Here is a 24,613-nt window from a genome sequence, read left to right on the forward strand (position 1 = left end):
TAATTTATTTGAATTATTATTTTGACTTTAAATCTTTTGCATGCAGGTTTATATATGAATAGAACAATAATATATTGTGTTGTTCAAAACTTAATTAATAAAGAAAGAAAGGAAGAATGACAATATGTTGTAGACCGTAGTTTATTATAGTGTCAATAATGTTAAGTTTTTTTAATGCAATAATTTTTTTTTTGATAAAAATCATCATAAGTTCTATTAATTAATAAATTCGTTCAAAACAATAGAAGCACTTCAGAGGAACAGTCCTTCAACTGAAGCACACGACCTGTAGAGAAACAAGAGTCTCTTGCCAAGCAATGAGCCAACTTATTTGCAGATCGTTTTACAAAACATAAATTGTGAAGGCATAAAATACCGCTCTGAATCGATTGGACACACACACTAAGCTATCTATTTCCAACATGACTCTATCCCACGAATGAGTTGCAATCCAACTCAATGCTTCTTTAATGCCTATTATCTCAGGAATTTCGGGTTGAACACATCTAATCTTCTCCTTCTTGAATGCTTCTACCATAGCACCATGATGATTCTGAGCTACACAACCCATACCAAAAGACAAGACTCGAACCAGAAAAAACTAAAAGAAAATGACTAAAAAACTATGTCAAAAGACAAGACTAAAGAACCATGTCAAAAGACAAGACTAATGGAAAAATTAAATTAGTTTCAACACATAAATACGATCACAGCATTAAAATTAATTAAGGAATGAACTCCTTATAATTCCAATCCCATAAAAACATTAGGTGGAATTAAACTAAGGTATTTTATAATTTTGTATACATTATTTTAATTAATTACAAAATATGTGCAAAAAAATTTATTATCATTTTCTCATACATTTTTATATATAACTAAAAACTTTTTTTCAATTTTTTTTATAATATATATATGGTAATAATTATTGATTATTATATATATGGTAATATTGGCTATGTTTATTTTTATGTTTACAATTATAATAAACATACCAATAATATAAAATATTTTATGTATGTGTTTATTTTATTTTCTATTAATTAAACATACTAATTTAATAAACAAAATAATAATATTCACATAGGTTTATTATATCACTCTATGTGTGTTATGTTTATTTTCTAGTAATTTTTTAAAAAATAAATAATATATATATAAAAAAATTATTTATCTTTATCTTTTTCTTTGTTTATTGCGTCATGTTTATTTTTTCTAATTAAATAATTTTTGGAGTTTATAAAGTTATGTTTGTTTATTTATTTTTTGATGTAAGAATTATATTTCAATAGAAAATTCGTTCACTAACTCATAAAAAAAATAATCAATATATAGAAACAATAGAAAAAAAAAATATACTTATTTTAGTATAGTATAAATTAGTTATGTCTATTTTTATATTTACAATTATAATAAACATACTAACAATATAAAATACTTTGTATATATATATATATATGTTTATTTTGTTTTTTATCTATTTTTTTTTTTTTTTTTTTTTTTTTTGAGAAAAGGTCTGTTATTATAAATCACATAGAGTCGTTTACAACAACAGAAAAAATGGTAGAAGGAATCTCTTCTAACCATATACAATTATTATCCAGCTGTAATGCTTGTCTAGCCAAACCATGAGCGGCTTGGTTAGCATCTCTCTTAACATGAGAAACACAAACATTAGAGAAAAAGGATAAATGAAAAGTTACATCAGAAACCAAATCAAAGAAACCCAAATTTTGTGAAATGCATCCATTCAAAGCATTAACAAGCATTAGGCAATCAGTTTCCACATAGTCAACAGGAATTTGATATTGCTTTGCCCACGAGAGACCAACAAACATCGCTTTAGCCTCCATTTCCTGCGACTTAAAATTGCCTACTGCTGGTTTAGACATCGCTCCCACAACTTGGCCATCCGAATTCCGGACTATAACACCAATACCAATTTTGGTCCTTGAAGAATCCAAAGCCGCATCTACATTTAATTTGAATTTGTTCTCTGGAGGAGGCTGCCACTTTGTAACTGGTGTAGAACTGGTGCGTGAACCAGCTGCTGGTGTTGTAACTGCTGGTGTTGCAGTAGAGTTGACACGCTGAAATTATTCTAAATATGCAGCAGATTGTGTCAACATTTGGATAGGTGTCTTAACCTTTTTTCCATGTATATAACCATATGAACCAGATGAGGCAAAGAATACTCTCAAGGTCTGATTTGTTGTAAATTGTGGACAAATGTTTCTATCTATTAAACATACTAATTTAATAAACAAAATAATAATATTCACATATGTTTATTATATCACTCTATGTGTCATGTTTATTTTTAGTAATTTTAAGTATTGATTTATATTTATATACATTAGTGTTTATAATTTTGATATTGTATTTTATTAAAAAAATTCTTATTCAATTATAATAATTCATACTAAAAAAGATAATAAACATTTATCTTTTAATAAAAAAAAAATATATATATTTAATTTGTTTATTTTTATAAAACTGTTTCATTAATTTTACGAAATTGTTTATTTTGAGTTTTAATAAACATATTTTATTATTTAATGATTAAAATGTATGGTTTTATGTAATAAGTTTTCAAACTGTAAAAGTTTTTAAAATAATTTTTTTTTTCACATTTTTTGTAATTATGTTGTTTTTGTTGTATATTTATGAAAAAAAAACCCATTAAAGTAATAATAGTAAATTAAAACAAAAATCTGAAACGGAGGACGTCGTTGAGCCAAACCGAACCACTCTCAGGCGATAGAATGAAGAATACTTCGAAGCCGCTCTCCGTCTCTTCCTTGCTCTCTCTCTCTAATTTGTAGCTACTCTAATAGTTTTAATGCAATAATCTTAATTATTAGGAATATTTACATAAATATGGAAAAGATAAAGTTAGTTTACATAAATATGGTAAGGAATTTTAATAAGAAAAAATATGATATTTAAAATAAAAACTTAACATATATGAGATATACCATTTTGAATTCCCATAAAAAAGAAAATAAATGAAACTACAGTGATCGTCGGAGTTGTCACCGGTGCCATAAAACTCGTCGGAGTTTACTATCGTCGCCAAAAAAGTCGTCGGAATTGGCATTGTCGCAAAAAAAAATCACTAGAAAAATTACCAAGAAACTGGTTTCTTGATGAAGAAACTGATTTCTTGATAGAGAAACCGGTTTCTTGATGAAAACTGGTTTCTTGATGAAGAAACAAATTTCTTGCTAATTTTTCTGGTGATTTTTCCAACACTGGCAACTACTCCGGCGACTTTTCCGGCACCGACAACAAATTTTGGAAAAATTACTAAGAAACCAATTTTCGGTGATTTTCCAGTAATTTTTTGACGACAATACTAATTCCGACGACTTTTCTGGCCCCAGCAGCAACTCCAATGACTTTTTTGATGCCGACAGCTACTCTAGTGACTTTTTCGGCACCGGCAACAAACTCTAGTGATTTTTTTAGCATCAGTGACAAATAAAACTGCCTAAACAAATAAAAACATTAAATATGAGCTTTTAAAACCTAATTTACATATATATATATGGCGTATCAAATACTATAAAAATACTTAAAACTAAAAAAATACGGTATAAATTGATCAAACTTAAAAGTATCATATTTAAGTAAATAACTTTTAAAATCTCATAATAAATATAATTTTCTCTAATTATTAAAATGATAGTGGTCTTAATTGTTTAAGGAGATTCAACATATAATAATTTATCAAAATAAGTAAATTTATATCTTTACCAATTCTTTTTTGTAAGATTTTTTAATTTTTTTTAAAAAAAAAATAACAAAAATATAATATTCTGTATTTTTGTATAAAAAATAAATAAAAGTAAAAAAGGTTAAAATTCGTTAAAAAAACGAAAAATATTACCCTCCGTGTTATGAAACAATCTTTAAAATTTAAGGGTGTGTTTGGTAACAATTTTTTAATCAGTTTTTTTTTTTTAAATTTAGAAAAAGTGAAAATAATTTTCAAAATTAGTTTTTACGTTTTAATTTTTTAATTAAGAATCTGAATTTTAAAAACAAAAAAAAAATCACTTTTAAAAATTTTTTAAACAGTTTTTTTTAAATCAATATTTTAGACTCTGGCCCCAACTTAGACCTTGGAAACCAAACCCAGACTCGGCCCCGGACTTGGACCCACCCCCAGTCCCGAATGAAATTTACAAAACACATTTTTATTTTTTGTTTTCAAAATTGAAAAGTAAAAGTGGTTATAGAACTTTTTGTTTTTCAAAAATAAAAATTTTACCTTTACTTTTGTGATTAAAAAATTTAAAAAGAAAAGTGTTACCAAACGCCACGTATTAATTTTTTTTTATCAAATTGCTAAATATGTGTCTGTATAAAACATCACCTTCATGCATATTGATATATATAAATACATCATTATGTATCATTAATATAATAAAATATATATCCTCTTATATATAAATATTAGCAATAATATAAGGCAAAAACTTAAATGGAACATGAATTCTTCACATGGTTATGAGTAAATGATATAGTAGCCTCATGAGACTAGGAGTCAATGACCCTACATTACAATTAATGTACAATACAATACTATAGTCCCTTTAAACATTAAGACGTCATTGACATTTGACAGCAAGCTTCCTATATCTATACATAAAATGAATCAATAATTAAGTCAATAATCTTATATTGTGTATGCAATATCTATTCTCATTTTATTTACTATAATTCTAATTTATTGTTATTTTTGTTTGTTTGATCTTGTAGGTAGCTTCTCGTGTATACAAAGGGGGTTGATGTTGGTGTTGGGTTGTTCTTTTTTTGCTTGGAATTTCTTAGCAATTTGTTGAATCAAATTGTTTAGCGGATGAATAAGTGAATAACTACTTCATATGCAGTTAGTAACTCTCGAGGAAAAATGGCTCTAGGTTTTCTCTCCATACAATCAAATTTGTTGATTTTGACCTTTTTTTAGTTTAGGGTTTAAGATTTAGGGTTTAGGGTTTAGGGTGAGATATTCCCTTAGCAATCCTTATTGTTGCTTAGCTCTCTCGTTTTTTGATTAATTTTCCTCTAGCAAAGATGGACCCTAACCAAATTGTGCAGGATTTGGAAGACTATGAACAGGTTGATTTCTCAATTGACTTACAGCTAGAAGCGGCGCTTGGTGCAAATGTGATTGCCAAGACTGTGGTTGGTAGAATTTTATCACGAGGGATTATCTTTGATGGGCTTCTTCGCTCGGTGCTTACTAGAAAATATAGACTTTCTTCAAGTTAGTTTATCAAAAAGAAGGATATGAACTTGTTCGTTTCACAATTTTAAAAAAAGATTGAAGCGGACTACGTTGTTAACAATGAACGATGGAATGTGTGTGATGGGTCGCTTCTGGTAAAACCAATACCGACGAATGATAATTGACGCTCAGTAAGTATGGATTCAACTCTTATCTAGGTCCTCGTGTACGACATTCCTACCTACTTCTTCTCTACCCGAAATGCTAATTTGTGGGTGAACGTATTGGTGTTGTTTTAAGCATTGAAAGAATGTGGAAGAATAGTTTCCCAACCCCGGAATATAACCAATTTTAAATTGAAATTTAGGTAAGGCACCCCCTCCTAGTAGGCCTTCATCAGAACCTGAACAAGGAGTGCGAATGGTGGTGTTATTTTAAATATGAAAACTTTTCATTTACCTATTTTTAAATGTGCCCTCATAGGACATGAAGACAGGAGTTGCAGACTCCGACGTAGAATGATAATAGATGATTTTGATAGAATAGTCCCGATGTATAGGCCTTGGATGCGATGTGGTTCTCGACTCACCCATTGTTTCCAAATTTCGGAGGTTGAGGATAATGTTAGAAGCTTGGAAAGAGAAGTGGCGAATTTGAATTTGACTGAGGCTAGGGCAACGTCACAGGTCATAGAAGCAACAACCTTAGTTCTCCCGCCAAAGACTTTGATTTTTGAGGACGGTAGTTTCGGTGGTCCCTGACAACGGTAAGCAATAACCCTACAGTTGGCACAATGGACAAAAATAATACAATGGTACAAAAGGACGCGAGTAATGCTACCACTATGATGATGCATGGCGAGCTGCATGATCGTGGAGAATGGTTTTTTGACTTTTCAAAAAAAGGTAAACGTGTGGAGGTGGACATGTGTACAGAAGAGAATATGGCTAGGGTATCTCATTTGGCAAAAAATTTCAAGGGGTCCTTGAACCCTAATTTTAAGTAGGCCCTAAAAAAGATTTGAACCAAGGATAACAGGCCCACTAGCGTTCCAACCTAGCCTTTGCCAGGCCCATCAGCTAAGAAAAAAAAAAGATGTTGGTCCATTTGGAACAACCTATTTCCACTTTCCTGGTGACTCATCCACAGCAAACTTCTCAAAATATTTGCATGAAGAAATCTCGCTACAAGGACAAAACCTACCTTGAGATCAATACGAATCAGGTGGATATTTTCTCAGATAATTTCTAGGAAAACACCCAGAATAGAGATGAAGATTTCTCAATTCAGCAGAATTTTCTCAAGGTCAAGGAGGTGGGCTAGAACTTTCCCCCATGTCCTAATGTTAATCCTTTCTTGAAACTTTTGGAGCCCTGGGAAAGCTCAAGAGGTCATTTCGCTACAATCTTTGATTCGTAGTGTGAATCATGATGTAGATTTCTTAATGGAAACTAAGAAAAATAATGGAGATATGACTCGGTTATGGCAAAGACTTGGCTTTTTTGATAGGATTTCAGTGCCTTCTCAAGGAAATTCAGGTGGTTTGGCTTTGTTTTGGAGAAGGGCATAGAAACTGAATATGTCTCAAGTAATTTTAATTTTAATTAAGTTCATTTTGTGGAAGATAGAAATATGAAGCCTTGGTGTGTGTACGCACCGCCTTGGAGAGAGTTTTGGAATGCTTTTTGGGAATCTTTGTGTGCTGAAGTGGGATCCTCTGTTGAAAGATGGATGGTAATAGGTGATTTAAACTCAGTTTTGCATCGCTCGAAAAAGGTGGGGGCAAGGTTTGCGAGACTTCATGTTTGTCACAGGGGCAATAGCTCTTTCACCTAGACTAAAGGTCAGGACTAGAGACATCTTATTCGTAAAAAATTGGACATGCTATTTGCTCTACTGACTTTGTTGTCCTAATTTTCTAAGGCTAGGTTACAAATAGGAGCATTAAACAATCTGATCATGCGACTATCCTTCTTGATACCTTTAAAGACATGGAACGTATTAGAGCACCTTTACAATATATTGATGCTTGGGGTAGACCCAATATGTAAGAGGACATTATTAAAGAGGCATGGAGCAAATATGTAAGTGGTTTTCATAGCTTTATTTTTAATTCTAAATTAAAGAATACTACTACTGCTTTGAAAAATTAGAATCTAGAGTGATTTGGTTTATGACAAACCAAGATGAAATTATTGGAACAACTTCTAGTTGATGTGCAAAATAGGCCCCCTTCAAAAGACAACGTTAAGCTGGAAGGGTCTATTATGCTCGAGTTGGATGAGATTGAAGCCTGTCAACAATCTATTTGGAAGCAAAAATCTAGAAATTTATTGCTCATGGAGGGTGATTGTAACTCTAGGTTTTTTCATGCATCTATGTTGGTTCGTCGCAAAAGAAACTTCATTTGGGCAGTTTCAGATGATGGTATTAATTGGATCAATAATAGACCATGTATGGCTGAATACTTTCGATTGAATTTCTTGAATATCTATCAATCATCTCATCTAGATCTAAATTACGATGATAATTTCTTCTTTCTCACAAGTTCTATCACGGAGGAAGAGAATAGGTTGTTGGAAGCTATCCCAAGCGGTTATGAGATTAGGCGAGTTATGTGGGATCTCCCTCCTCTCAAGTCCCCGGGACTAGATGGTTTCTTGGAAAAATTCTAAAAAGATAATTGGCAGATAGTGGGAAACCAAGTTTGCGATTACGTTTAGGAATTTTTTTGCACTAGTCAATTTGTTAGTGACGTAAATCAAACATTTATTGTGTTAATTCCAAAAAAACCAACATGTGACCTCCTTCAATAATTTTAGGCCTATTAGCTTGTGTAACGTCAGCTACAAGATTATTGCCAAGCTGTTGGCTAGTTGGCTGCGAGGGATTTTTCTAAAATCATCTCTCCAAATCAGCCGGCCTTTGTAAAAGGGTACTGGATTACAAAGAACTTAATTATTGCTTGAGATATTATGCATGAGATGCAAAGAAAAAAAGGGAAGGAGGCCTTTGTTGGAATTCAATGTGATATGTCCAAGGCTTGTGATAGAAACGAGTGAAGTTTTTTGAAGAAGGCTATGCAAGCATTTGGGTTATGTGATATCTTTATAAGCCTCATTATGAAGTGTGTTAGCTCAGTGAGCTATCAGGTTCTGTTGAATGGTGTCCCAATGAAATCTTTCAAGCCGTCTAGAGGAATGAGGCAAGGGGACCCCCTCTCACCATATTTTTTATCCTTTGTTTAGAATTGCTTTCCCGATTGCTGTGCTTGAAAAAATCACAAGGAATCATACAAGGGATAAAGATTTCAAGAGGTGAGCCTGCTATTAGCCATCTTATGTATGCATATGACACAATGTTGTTTATGAAGGCTAATTTGGCTAATGTCAATACTACGATGCACTTTTGCAAAAGTACTACTCTTTATCTGGCCAAAGATTGAATAATCGTAAGTCCAAGCTGGGCTTTTTCCGAAAAAATTGTAGCCCCTGGGATCGGGAGTCAATTACTGATTGGCTTCATTTTGAGTTAATGGATGGTAGAGATCAATTCCTTAGGAACCCACTTTTCTTGAGGAAAAATAGGGCGTGCAATTTCTCTTTTATTCTAGAGAAGGTGAATATGTTGGAAATATTTTACCAGGATCTAGATTTACTACCAAGTGTGTTTTATTAACATCCTAATATGAATTCTAAAACAATGAAATAAACACATAAGAGTTTAAGAAAACCTTACATTGGGTGCAGCGGAATATTATGACTCCTTCCATTCAGATCTCTAGCCCTTGATTCCTTTCTGTAGCAGAGCATAATCAAGATCTGAATCTGGATCTTCTTTTCTCCTTCTTTGATGCAGATTTTCCATAGTCTTACATACTATGATTGAGGTACCACTTGATGTGTGTGGGCACTACTCATTCACTCTAGTGTTTCGAAATTTAGAGAGAAGAAAAGAGAGAGAGAGGGGCGTGTGGCTTTTCTGAAAGAAACTAATGTTCAAAGTTGTGTGTTTCCTGAAGCCAACATTTTCTATTTATAGAATACCCTCTAGGTTTAGGTTAGAATTGTATGGCATTAAAATAATGAAAACTATAAATGGTAATTTCTTGTGCATGTGGCCGGCCATACAAAGGGAATTGGGCCTCACTTTGTAACTTTCCCATTTTCTTATTTCTCATTCCCATTTTCTCAAAAATGCCAATTTTCTAATTTAACCTTTTAAATGTCAATTCTAATTATTTAATAACTTAGAAATAATTATTAAATAATATTGCCATTTAATATATTTATTAATTTAGACATATAAAGTCTCTTAATCAATAAATAAACCAAGAATCTCTTTTCTTTACAATTTCGCCCTTGCTTAGTGAAAATTCATAAAGTAGACATAGTCTAACTTTAGAATTATAATTGATTAATTAAAATCAATTAACTGAGTCTTACAAGCAGTACGGTCTCAACTAGTATGGGGACCATGGGTCTATATAACCGAGCTTCCAATAAGTTGAACTGAATTTACCAAGTAAATTCCCTAACTTATTAATTCCTTATTGAATCCACACTTAAAACTTGGAATTGCACTCTCAGTCATATAGAACGCTCTATAGGTTCCATGATATAGACATGTCATTAGTTATCCATTGTTATAACCCTAATGTGATCAATGACCCTCTAATAGGTGATCTACATTGAAAAGGCTCTAAGTTATCGTTACACCTTTAATGTATTTTATCCTTAAAACACTTAGCTCCTTATAAATGATATTTCAGCAAAGTGAAATGAGATCTCCACCATTTATCTCTGTTTAGCCAAGCTCGAAGGATATCATCGTTTCACTTCTAAATTCCTATAGAAGTTATAGGTTCCATATTTATGGTAGCGCTCCCACTCAATTATACTATCATGTTCCCAAAATGTACGTATCACCCTGACCCAAAAGTAAGCTTAACTAACAAATCAAAGAACATGTATAGTACTCTTGAGATCGAACCTAACCATATCAGGATTAAGGTCATTTGATCTAGGATCAACAGGTGATATTGAATTGAATAGATATTACGGTAAGTTTTAATATATCTAATCAAAGTTCAATATCGATCCCTTCCGATGTATACTCCATACATCCGATACTGGTAAACTTTGCCAATGTCCTGGAAAGGACATAACACTTTTCCAAGGTGTAAGAATACCTATCGCTGATTATACCATGTCAGTCTAAATTCAGTGTTCTGACAAATCAGGGAATAAACTTTTGAACATATAATTAAGATTATATTCCAGTGTGCTGACAACACTATAATCTTTAACAAATTCATATGTTCTGGACTTAAAAAGATTTCATACATTATATACATATAATCATGAAATAAATCATGTGAACCATGCAACATAAAATGTTATTTCTGATCTTTATTAATAAGTAAATCTGATTATATTGAAATGAGTTTTATTTAGGGCATAAAACCCAACAAACTCCCACTTGCACTAATATAAAAAAAAATGTGCATTTCAAATAATCATTAACACCTTGATATACAAATCAAGTGTAGTAGTAGCAAACTCCTCGTAATAGGATCTGACAGGTTGAATTAACAACAACCTTTTCTCCACCATTACTTTCCCTTAATCACAAAATCCTTGATATTGTGAAATTCCTCTCTATATGTCTACTCTTTTGGGATACTGGATTCTATACCTTTGGCAACTACTTTTGGTTATTCAGGAAATAACACTAGTAGTTAAGACAAGTTGGAACGGTCCCACAATTGTATAGAACTTTCCTTAGACTGAATAAGTATCTTTCCTGCAACTTTAACATTCAATCTCTCTCTGGTATAGTAAGAGATTTCAGATAGGTTTTTACGCTTCTCTAAAATCACTACTCCACCCCCAGAGTAATCACCATCTTATCAGAAGATTTTCTAGCACAAAGGCAAGTCTCGAAATCTGGTGTGTTGTAGTCTAAAAGTTTTAACACACCCTTATTGATTAACATATAGTTCCTCTTCATAATCTTAAGATTTACTTGATTGTCTTCCAATGTTCCTCTCATGGATTAATCTGATACCTACTCATTACTCCCACTCAACAGCAGGTGTCTGGTCTAAAGCATACTAAAGCATATCTGAGACCTCTCACTGTTGATTTAAGAAATTCTTTCATGGCTTTATCTTCTCTAGAATAGTTGAGACTTTTCCTTAGATAAATAAAATCTATATCTAAGAAGTTGTGAAGCTTCAATAGATTTCCATTGGAAAGAAAATGCTTCATCATCTTATGCTTCCATTAGAGTAAGTAATTACCAGGTATACCACAAGCCATAGGTTTAGATAAACTCAAACCTATAATACTAGGAACAGGAAGTTTTGTTAAGTCCATTGAATAGACTTATTAACTAAAATTTCCTTTCATGTCCTTGTAATAGAAAACTTTAGGTTACTCCATTTGGATGGATTAAACCATAGTTCTCTTGGCTTTCTTCTTAGTTTCTTATCTTGACAATCCATTACTTGTTTAAACTCACAATGGATTTTAATCACTAGTGTCTTCCAAGTCATAAGAAGGTAAAGTTCCTTGAAACTCTCCCACTACGACAAGGTACCGTGAATTATGTCTAAGAAAACTAAATGGTATTGACCTCTTCGGTTGTGTTAAGACAATAGAAGCAGTGGGATCATCTTGTAACGAATAAGGTGATAGAACCCTTATGGAATCAAGAAAAATTATCTCCTTTATTTGCTACTTTATTTTCAGACTTAGTCATTTTCTTAGAAAAGTAGTATTTGTTTAAACCACTTTCTTATCTAATGACTATGGGATGATCCACCCCTAATCACTTAGCTAACAAACATGCAAACCAGGGTTGGCAGTTCTAGCTTTTCTTAAGATTTCGATTAGGTCATCCATGAATCTAGTAATGATTTACATTAAGTATACAACCATTGCATCATTCTAAAATTTTATTACCATAGAAGGATTTAGGCAACGACTAGTAACTAATCATCAATATGCAACTCGAATTTTTGGGGAGGTAAGTTTGGATATAATTCAAAATCAAATTAATTATCTTTGAACTGCATATCTACTAACTTTTTCTCCACCCCTATCAGTTTGCAAGATCTTTAACCACTTACCTTCACCATTGCTAGAAATTCATGAAATTTTTCAAACATTTCAAATTTCTTTTGCATAAGGTAAAATCTAGAGTGATCGTTTTAAGAATACAACGAAAACTCATATCCACCCCTGAATGTACATCCATCTACGAATGAGATGATTATACTTTCAGTGGATATAGGCATATTAACTCTTTGCAGAGAATGATCTTGTCAAAACCACTATGAACAAGATACAAATGCCATAGATTTATAAAATATGTGGTTGTATCTTTTGATGACTTAAGTTTAGTTACAACAAAGAGTTCTTAGAATAGTGCAAGTGGATTCTGGTCACAGAATACTAAACTCATACAGTTTAAATCCATTGAAAGAAAATTGTTATGAAACACTTGTGAAAGTGTAACCATATAATTAGTAATTCTTTCTTGGACCACCACTACTAATCTAACTCTATGATTTGCCTATAAAAGTAGGAGATTTCTAAGATTGAGGATTTATATCATTTTGGGATAGAATTTTGGGAATATAATCATATGCGTCATTTAATTTCTTAAGAGAAAATATGGAATGACTTTATATGATTTATAGACCATTCATCCAATGATATGTCATTGAGCTAATTCGAAATGAATAAGCTAAGAGGAATTAGGATAATTTCATTTTAAATAAGAATCCAACGATGCTCCGATTAGCGAGAGTCAAAGTAATCTTATTTATATAATCTTCTTGTTTCATATTGTAAAATAATAGTCTAAGGTGTCATCAATTGATGAACAGCTAGATGTTGCATATACAATATTTATCTTTCGAGATCTAACACTATTATGTTAGTCTAATGGTGAAAATCCATTAGGGATTTATCTCATTAGAAAAACAAACCAAGTTAGACCAACAATGAAGATTCGAAATTAAACTACAATTTAATAACAGAGAATAACATGGTTCAATATAAATTCATACACAATTCAGAAATTATTAAACATATAGCAAGTAGGAATGACAAGTGAAAATACTAAAACATATAATCCTAAATAATTTCCAAGGTCTTCAACAAACTGATATCAGTGTCCCGTTTAGGCGAGAGTCAGTGATACCATCCATTGAATAGAGTTGTCAGCTCATTTAAAATGATAAACATTCTAGCAACCTTTTATTCGATCAAGATTGGAATCCGCGTTGTCCCGTTTAGGCGAGAGTCAAGGCTATTCTATCTTATGAGCTTCCACCATTGTTTCATATTCTTGCAAGTCTTATACAGTCGCCACCATTAGGGTGATCAATACTATATAAAAAAACTTACAAGATTACTTATCTTTCGAGATTAAACGGTGCTAACTTGCTAATGAACGTTCCTCCATTAGGGAGGACTACTCACTAAAACAATAGCTATGTAAAACCAACAATGGAGATCGAATATCCTAATAATAAAGCTCATTATTTAATGAAAGTTGTATTTTCTTCTAATATTTATTTTAATCAATTTATTTTAAATATATATTTAATTAAAATTTCCAATTTAGAATGAAAAATTCTAAATATAAATTTTAATGTAATTATTATAAATTATACTTAGATGGATATGAAAATAATATGAATTATTTCCATCTTAGTAATAATTTCCATAAATATTTAGAAAATTATTCAATTTAAGTTGTTTCAAAATTAATTTAAATTAATTTACAACTCAAATTTAATTTTCTATAAATATATATTGCATTTCGAAAAATAAAGTGTATAAGAATACTACTTTCGAAAATGCTTTAAAATAAAATAAAATTAAATCCTGGAAAATTACTCTAATTTTATGTTGGCCCAAAATTAATAAAAAATTAATTTTCAACAAAAAATATAATTTTCCTATTTAATTAAATATCTAAGAAAAATTTCAAATATTTAAGTATCATGATTAAAAATCAACTTAAATATTAATTTTCTATTTAATTAAATACATTAGAAAAATACTTCAAGCAAAACAGATAATAACTATCTAGACTTTCATTGACTAATTAATTCAATTTCTAATTATAATATATTTTAGTTCATTTATTTTAATTAATCATTAAATGAAAAAATCATTGATTTAAGTTGGTCCAAAATTAAAATAAATAATTTTCAACTTTAATCTACTCACAAGTATGTTGTTTAACACCCTAAATATGAACTTTCTAAAACGATAAATAAACACATATAAAGTTAAGAAAACCTTACATTGATGCAGCGGAATAATATCTCCTTCCACTCAAATCTCTAACCCTTGTATCCTTTCTGTCGCAGAGTATTATCAAGATCTGAGCCCAAATGTCCTTCTCTTTGTGTGTGATCCTTCAAAGTCTTCCAATCTATGATTGAGGTACCACTTGCTGTGTGTGGGCACTACTCTATCACTGAGGTTTTGAAATTGAGAAGAGGAAAAGAGAGAGGTATAGGGTCGGCTATAGAGAGAGAAGTGGAAGGCTTAGTTTTTCTGAAAAAAGCAATTTTCTGACAGAAGGCTTGAAAAACTTGTTAAACTTGTTAATTGACTGAGCCATCACTTTCTATTTATAGGCAACTACTAGGTTTAGGTTAGCAATTATTTGGCATTAAAATAATGAAAATATTAATTGGAAAAAGCTCACCAAGTGGTCGGCCATAGGTGTTAATGAGCCTTACTTGGATTTTGTCGTTTTCAGAATTTTTATTTCTATTTTCTCAAAAACACCAATTTTTCAATTCTAACCTTTTAAATGCCAAAACTAATTATTTAATAACTAAAATAGATTATTAAATAATATTTTCATTTAATTTAATTATTAATTAAACATATAATGTCTCTTAATTAATAAATAAACCTAGAATCTCTTTTCTTTACAATTTCATCCCTGCTTAGTGAAAATTCACAAATTAGACATAGTCTAACTTTAGAATTATAATTGATTAATCACAAATCAATTATTGAGTCTTACAAGCAGTATAGTCTCAACTAGAATGGGGACCATGGACCTATATGCTGAGCTTCCAATAAGTGAACCGAATTTACTAAGTAAATCCCTACTTATTAATTCCTTGTTGAATCCACTCTTAGAACTTAGAATTGCACTCTCAGACTTATATAGAGCATATTATATGTTCCACGATACAGATATGCTATCTCATTTAACCATTGTTATAATCTTATTGTGATCAAAGATCCTCTATATAGATGATTTACATCGAGATGGGATAATTTTACCGTTCTCACCCCTCAACGTATTTTGCCCCTTAAAACACTTAGCTACCTGTAAATGATGTTTAGTGATCTAAGAATTAGTCACTTAAACAAGAGCTCATCCATTTACTTCTATTTAGCTAAGCTCGAAGGGAATCATCATTTGACTTCTATACACCAGTAGAAGCTATAGATTCCATATTTATGTTCAGCACTCCCACTCAATCATACTATCATGTTCCCAAAATATACGTATCACCCTGACCCAAAAGTAGGCTTAACTAATAAATCAAAGAACACGAATAGCACTCCTGAGTTGAGCCTAAGCATATCAAGATTTAGATTCTTTTAATCTTAAGATCAACTACCGATATTGACTTGGAAAGATATAACGGTAAGTTTATAATATCTTAACTAAGTTCAATATCGGTCCAGTCCAATGTATACTCCATACATTCGAAACTAGTATACTTTACCAATGTCCTGGAAAGAACATAACACTTACTCCAAGTGTAAGTACACAACATCGTTGATTATCACATTAGTGTAAATCCAAAACACTGATGAAACAGGGACTTAGTCTTTTGAATCATATAATCACAATCACATTCCACTGTGTTGACAATACTGTAATTGTGAATAAACATATGATCTGGACTTAACAGATTTTGTGTATTAACACAATAAACATATTAAACCATAAGCATGTAAAATTCATGCAAACATAAATCACTTCAAATTTCTTATATTGATAACTAATCAGATTGTAAAGGGTTTTTATTTAGGGCACAAAACCCAACACTAAGCCCAATAGCAAACATATAGGCTCACATAGGTCAAATGATTTGGATGGGCCCTATCATGTTACTAGGTTTACACAGATGAAAGAAGTACAAAATTTACTTGTTACAAATTATTTATAAGATCTATTGACAATTGGACTATGATTAAAATCAGATCATTGGATCTGTCAACAAGTTAATCATAGCAATTTAGATCAAATAAATAATAGGTTTGTTAAAAAAAAATTTTGAATAAACAATATAAATAAACAAACATTGTCCATGTAACAGATGTGAAAATAAGATATTAATATAATTAAATTATTATTCTTAAACTAACCAACAAAATTCTGAAAATTTAGGGTTGTTAAAACAAACCCTAAAAATCTCAAAATAAAGGAAACTAATTTTAAAATATCTAGGTTTATTTGAATCAAATTAAATTAAATGTCAAATAAGATCAATGATTTTGAAAGATAAAGTCTTTAATATCACTTTCAGATCTTATAATTTAATAAAATAAACCAATTTAAAATAGATTTGGTTAGATAATTATTATTTTAGGAATAAAATAATAAATAAATAATAATTACCATAATTATATGTCAAAATATCTCAAATTAAGCAATATTCAAATTTTTACAAAAATATCTAAGTTATTTAAATATTTAAGATATGATTTATAAATTTCCAATAAGAAAAAAAAATGATATATGTAGAAAAATATCATTTTTAAACTTATAATTTATAAATAATTAAATATTTAACAAAATAACAAATTTTGAATTTGAAAATATTATGGTAAGTGTATCTATAAAAATATCTATGTTAATCTCAAATTTATTAATTATTTAATTTGTCATATAAGATAATTTTAATATAATATTTTAAATAAAAAGACAAAGTTATCTTTTAATTTAAAATCTTTTTATTTAAAATATGTTAAATATCAAAATATCTAATCTTATAATTAAATAATAAATAAATATTAAAGAAGTTAACAAATTTTTAAATTTGACCATAATAGGAAATATTTAAAATTGGAAATATTCCAAAAAGGAAATATTTAAAATTGAAAAAAATTCCAAATTGAAAATATTTTAAAATTTGAAATATTTCAATTTAGAAATATTAAAAATGGAAAAATTAATTTTGGGAAACAATCCCTTGAAAAAATTGGATTTTTGGGAAAAAAATCCCAAATATCGCAGTTTTGGGTTGGTTGCCCAGTAGGCTGCATCTGTAGCCCAGGAGGGGCTGCTAGCAGCCCATACGCGCGCGGATCGAAGGAGTTTGCATCCCTGTCTGCCGAGAAACCTCGGCGGGCTGCAGGGTTCCTTGAGCGAGACGCACGGGCGGATGCAGTGTTCATGCGCGTGCGGATCCTCCTTGACCGAAGGGTCTGCGCGTGCGATTGAGCATCCATGGACACCCGAAATCCGATTTTTCCAAAAATCATAACTTTTTCGTTTTTCATCGGAATTAAGTTCCTTAAAAAAAAAATTGCTTAATTTTTTACAATGAATCCAAATAAAATATTTTAAAAAATAGAAAAAAAAAATATTTTTCATAGAAAAAGGTACTGTACAACATATACATTCATCAACTAACACATAAACCACATGAAACCATCCAAATCAACACAAAAACATATAAATCATCGTTTTAATTCATATTACATGAAAGTTAATCATTACCATAGCTCTGATACCAGTTGTTGGAAATATTTTACCAGGATCTAAATTTACTACCAAGTATGTTTTATTAACATCCTAATATGAATTCTAAAACAATGAAATAAACACATAAGAGTTTAAGAAAACCTTACATTGGGTGCAGCGGAATATTATGACTCCTTCCATTCAGATCTCTAGCCCTTGATTCCTTTCTGTAGCAGAGCATAATCATAATCAAGATTTGAATCTGGATCTTCTTTTCTCCTTCTTTGATGCAGATTTTCCATAGTCTTACATACTATGATTGAGGTACCACTTGATGTGTGTGGGCACTACTCATTCACTCAAGTGTTTCGAAATTTAGAGAGAAGAAAAGAGAGAGAGGGGCGTGTGGCTTTTCTGAAAGAAACTAATATTCAAAGTTGTGTGTTTCCTGAAGCCAACATTTTCTATTTATAGAATGCCCTCTAGGTTTAGGTTAGAATTGTATGGCACTAAAATAATGAAAATTATAAATGGTAATTTTTTGTGCATGTGGCCGGCCATACAAAGGGAATTGGGCCTCACTTTGCAACTTTCCCATTTTGTTATTTCTCATTCCCATTTTCTCAAAAATACCAATTTTCTAATTTAACCTTTTAAATGTCAATTCTAATTATTTAATAACTTAGAAATAATTATTAAATAATATTGCCATTTAATATATTTATTAATTTAGACATATAAAGTCTCTTAATCAATAAATAAACCTAGAATCTCTTTTCTTTACAATTTCGCCCTTGCTTAGTGAAAATTCATAAAGTAGACATAGTCTAACTTTAGAATTATAATTGATTAATTAAAATCAATTAACTGAGTCTTACAAGCAGTATGGTCTCAACTAGTATGGGGATCATGGGTCTATATAACCGAGCTTCCAATAAGTTGAACTGAATTTACCAAGTAAATTCCCTAACTTATTAATTCCTTATTGAATCCACACTTAGAACATGGAATTGCACTCTCAGTCATATAGAACGCTCTATATGTTCCATGATATAGACATGTCATTAGTTATCCATTGTTATAACCCTAATGTGATCAATGACCTTCTAATAGATGATCTACATTGAAAAGGCACTAAGTTACCGTTACACCTTCAATGTATTTTATCCTTAAAACACTTAGCTCCGTATAAATGATATTTCAGCAAAGTGAAATGAGATCTCCACCATTTATCTCTGTTTAGCCAAGCTCGAAGGATATCATCGTTTCACTTCTAAATTTCTATAGAAGTTATAGATTCCATATTTATGGTAGCGCTCCCACTCAATTATACTATCATGTTCCCAAAATGTACGTATCACCCTGACCCAAAAGTAAGCTTAACTAACAAATCAAAGAACATGTATAGTACTCTTGAGATCGAACCTAACCATATCAGGATTAAGGTCATTTGATCTAGGATCAACAGGTGATATTGAATTGAATAGATATTACGGTAAGTTTTAATATATCTAATCAAAGTTCAATATCGGTCCCTTTCGATGTATACTCCATACATCCGATACTGATAAACTTTGCCAATGTCCTGGAAAGGACATAACACTTTTCCAAGGTGTAAGAATACCTATCGCTGATTATACCATGTCAGTCTAAATCCAGTGTTCTGACAAATCAGGGAATGAAATTTTGAACATATAATTAAGATTATATTCCACTGTGCTGACAACACTATAATCTTTAACAAATTCATATGTTCTGGACTTAAAAAGAATTCATACATTATATACATATAATCATGAAATAAATCATGTGAACCATGCAACATAAAATGTTATTTCTGATCTTTATTAATAAGTAAATCTGATTATATTGAAATGAGTTTTATTTAGGGCACAAAACCCAACAGAATAATCATATCGAAGGATGGAAGGCAAAAATGTTATCACAGGATGCCCATACTGTGCTAATTAAGAATGGGATCCATGGGATTCCCATATACATCGTGTATGTCTTCAAGCTTCCTGCTAAGATCAATCTAGAGCTGGATAAGTTGGTGTGGCAGTTGTGGTGGACTAGTTCCACATAAGGTCGAAGGTTTCTCTCTCTAATGGCTTGGGAAGCTATCTGTAAACCAAAGGTGTGTTGAGGGTTGGGCATCAAGAAGTTTGGTGACTTGAATTTTTGTCTTTTGGAAAAGCTTGGGTGGCCCCTTACTAATGGCAATGAGGCGTTATGGACTACGGTTTTGAGAAATAAATATTGTTCCCAACAGATTTTTCGCCAAGTTCTATTCCATCTTCGGCTTCTAAAGTGGTGAAAGGGATTTGGAGTACTAGAAACTTTATCAGAGATAATGGCATTTTGGTTTGTTGTAAAGAGTCGAAGATGGACCATTGGAACTCTAACTGTGTGGGGGCTCATAACTAGCCCCTGTCTAGTGAGAGCTTGAGCCTAATCATAAATTGTGGCCAAACTATGGGGGACCTGATTAATCATAGTGACCTTCAGTGGAAGACTAGTCTGGTGGACCATTTGTTTAAGCCGGAGGCTACTGAGGTTGTGTTGCAAACTCCAATTCTTAAGACGCTATCCAACGACTTGTTTTGAACGCCACATCCACAAAGATGTGATCTCTCACGAGAGAGATACTATCCCCAATATATCGATTCACTGCCTCTGAAGCTTCTATGTTGCCATTGTTCGGTGCCCTACTATGTTCCTCGAAGCCACGCATAACTTCATTCTTCATTAACCTAAAGGGCTTCTTAGTTCCCCGATGATATATCTCGTTACGAAATTCTCAAGGTTTAAGGCAAAGAACTGCCCCAAAATAGAAAAAAAATGAGGACGTTGATCACACAAAGTATTATCATTAGCAAAAAGAGGGGGAACCAGTAACCAGTTGACCGAATCAGCCCCTGAGGAGAGACAAATCTGATCGACTCGAATAGACCATCTACTAGAGAACCACAGACGCTGAGTAACAGGATAATGTGATAAGAGATGCAGCATTGTATTGCAACCTTCCCCATCACACATCATACACTTACCAAGACAAGAATGGAATATTTTACAAAACTTTGATTTTGACAGAAGACTATTCCAGTATAGCCACCATAAAAACAAATTTAGTATTTCATGGATCTTAGCTCACCGAATTTCAGTAAAAATCAAGTCCAAGACCACAAATCTGTTAGCCCAAGATATGTTTCCAAGAGGGGGGGTGAATTGGAAATTTAAACTAATTTCGGAAAATTAAAAACTTTTAACACAAAATTATGCAATTAGTCAGTTAATCAAGTAAAAGCAAGTAGTATGGCAAGCAATATATTAAGACAAATAATTAAACTTGTAAAGTAAAGAGTTTAAGGATTAGAAAATGCAAACTCTCGATTTTTACAAGGTTCGGTAGAGCTATGCCACCTACGTCCTTGGTCTTCAAAGCTATGGACCTAGCTTTGAGTTCCAATATCGAGCCAAGTTAACGGGCTTGACTAACCCTTACAACCGCGAAATTTTCACCAAGGTATTTCCAAACCTCTTACAATAGTTTCGCACCCCCGAGGACTATTAACCTCTTTCTCGGATTGTTGAAGTGCCAATCTCACTATTACCGGGTTGTTTACAATACCGGTGCCAACCTCACCTCAATCACAATATAGAAATGTGTTTGATATACAAGCTAAAATCACTCTAGAAATATGATGATACAATGGAAACCTAGAGTGAAAAGCAAGCACACTTAAGATGAATAAAATCAAATTTTGGCTCAAAGTGTGTGAAAAGTGTTTGTTTGGATTTCAAACTTGGAAGCTCCTTAATCTCACTTAGATAGGTTAGATATTTGTAATAAATCCTCAACCAACTTGTTTTTTGAAAGAAAAATCGAGTTTATATAGTGTTTGAAAGAAAACTAGCCGTTAGCATGTTTCCCGAGGTGAGGTCAGCCGTGAACCGGAAGTCCGGATGGGAACCGAAATTCCGGATTGATTACAACCGGAATTCCGGTTGCCAACCGGAATTCCGGATGACTGACCAGAGGCAAAAATGCCATTTTTCGGGACTTAAACGCGCATAACTTCTTACTCGATTATCCGATTTCAAAAATTCAAACTTTGTTCTCTTAGTTAGACAAAATGTGATTTAGAAATTCAATCAAAAAAATTTTGAACTATCTTGTGAGAAAACTTGTTGCACAAGTTAGTGAATGGGCCAAAATTCAAATTTATAAAAACTTAGTGTGCTATGCAAATCACTTTAACAAGACTAAAGTAAATTTATACCATTTGATTTTGAGTAGTCTTGATGTAGATGAGCCTCCTAGCTTGATTTGCATGTTTTTGATCCCATGTTGACTTTTCCCGAGAGTTGACCTTGACTTTGACTTTGACTTTGACTTTCGGGTTGACTTTTGACTTTGGGCTTTTGAAGACCTCTTTTGAATAGGATCTTGAGTTGTTGATCCCTTGATGAATCTTTTGCTCTTGATATGCTTGTTGAATCCATTTAGTGTTGCTTTCAAAAGTTTGGTAAAAATACCAAAATATTTATTTTCTCTTTTAAATTTGCTACAAAATCAATAAATCATTAGTAACAAATAATAATCAAATATTTGTTAATCATCAAAACAAGGAGATCTAAAAGTTTGAGTTAACAATCTCCCCCTTTTTGATGATATCAAATATTTGATTATTTTGAAAGGGAAAGAAAAATTTAAACAAAGTAAATTGGATTAGCTCCCCCTTAATGTGTGCAAGAAAAAAAAATTACCTTTTAATTTTACCTTGCATGAATTTGTAAACTCCCCCTCAATTTTTACTTATGATAAATAGATTAGATACCAAAAAAAAAATTGAGGTGATGCCAAAAATTAATCAATAGTTGTTCTCCCCCTTTTGATTCATCAAAAAGGGTGGCAAGGAATTCACAAAATATAAAAGAAAAGAGAGAAAAAAATAAAAATAAAAACAAAGCAACATTCTAATGCATTAAAAAAAAATCATAACATCCAAAATAACATTCAACACACAAAAGAAAAAAAAAATAAAATAAAAAGAACCAACTAACACAAAGTCAAGAGGCTTGCCTTTGCACACAACCAAAAACAAAATAAAAAGAAACTAAATATGCCAAAAAAAAATTATGCAAGAACTAGTTTGGTGGGGGGCCAAAGCGATCCATGTATGCCCTCCATTGTGCCATCTCCTCTTGCACATTTGCAAACCCATGAACCATGTCACTCCTCATGGTGTTGATATCATTGTTAAGGTTGGTGAGTTGTGAGTTGAGATCATTCCTCAAGGTTTAAAATTGATTGTTAACCGAAGTGTGAAGACGAGTAAAAGCTTCCTCAAGGTTGAATTGGGGAAAGTTAGGCATGGGAGGAGCTTGAGGAGGCATCTCTTCTTCTTCTTCTTCTTCTTCACTTTCACTTGCGGGCAAATTAATTTCTTCATCATCACTCTCCAAATCAATTTGCATTCTTTGCCCTCTTTTTGGTGTGAACACCCATTCATTGTTAAGGAATTTGTAACCCATAGCCTTGAAAGTTTTGGATCCTAGAATGTCACTAGAGGTAGGATCATTTTTCTTTTCATGTAGGGTAGGAATTCCTAAGAGAGGAAAAAGGTAGCTAAGAAGAAAACCAAAGGGAAGTGCCTTAATCATATTAGGCTTGTCCACATCAATTATGAATTTTAAAATAAGATAGCCTAGGTTGATGGGTGTAGTTTTGGCTATGATGAGATGCAAGAGTAATTGATCAATGGAATTGATCTCATCTTGGTGTCCACTTCTAGGAGCAAGATTTTCAACAATGAATTTGTGGAGAATTTTAGCCTCTAAAGTGAGTTGGTGTCTTTTTGGTCTCATAATAAAAGGGCCATCACCACAAATATTCCTAGAACACTCATCAAAGTTAAAAATGGCATCATTTTTGAGAGAAAGTTTGGGTTCAGGTAATATGCCACTATTTGGTGCTCCTAACATGTCATTTAGAGATGCTACATTGAGTTCAAAAGCTACTCCTCTAAGGGTTCCTCTAACACCTAAAGGTTCTAAGGTAGGTTTAATGCAAGCATAAAAACCTTGGACTAGTCTAGGATACAATGGAGTATTAATTTGAATGAAAGATGTCCATCCTAAGGTATCAAAGTGATGACTAAAATCAACATAATCAAGGCTAGGGAGATCACAAATTTTACCTTTGAGAATCTTCCTAGAAGAGAAATCATTGACAAATTTGTTGTGATCCTCATCATTGAAGAATAGAGTGGGCTCTTGCCTTGCTTTTGCCCTTATTTCCCTTTGTTGAATTGCACTAGCCATTCTCTTGTGAGCTCTTGAGGAGGGATTAGATGAGGAAGCCATTGAAGAACACACCCCTCTTTTTTTTTAATTATTGGAAGATGAAAGTGAGGTTTTGAAAGAGAGAATTTGAGAGAAAAGGGAGGAGTGGCTGCTGTATTAGGGTAGACAATCTGAATGGGGAATGAAAAATTCGGTGGTAGGGTTTTAAAGGGGGAAAATCGCATTGAAAAGATGAAAAAGCCCTTAATTTCTGGTCCTGCGCCATCCGGAATTCCGGATGGTACAACCGGAATTCCGGTTGGTGCAGCAGACCAGAAA

At 32.0% G+C, this 24,613-nt stretch overlaps 1 protein-coding gene across 1 annotated transcript; it reads right to left on the reverse strand.

The window, feature by feature from the left end:
• Positions 1-1,529: 1,529 nt before the first annotated feature.
• LOC115699850 (uncharacterized) lies at positions 1,530-3,474 on the reverse strand. The gene is made up of 2 exons (XM_061103182.1): positions 3,319-3,474; positions 1,530-2,090 (listed from the first exon to the last, which is right to left on the reverse strand). The coding sequence occupies exons 1-2, from the start codon at positions 3,472-3,474 to the stop codon at positions 1,530-1,532; spliced, it is 717 nt and encodes a 238-aa protein (XP_060959165.1).
• Between the last annotated feature and the right edge of the window lie 21,139 nt (positions 3,475-24,613).

Source organism: Cannabis sativa, chromosome 8 (assembly GCF_029168945.1).
Source record: "Cannabis sativa cultivar Pink pepper isolate KNU-18-1 chromosome 8, ASM2916894v1, whole genome shotgun sequence".
Classification (NCBI taxonomy): domain Eukaryota; kingdom Viridiplantae; phylum Streptophyta; class Magnoliopsida; order Rosales; family Cannabaceae; genus Cannabis; species Cannabis sativa.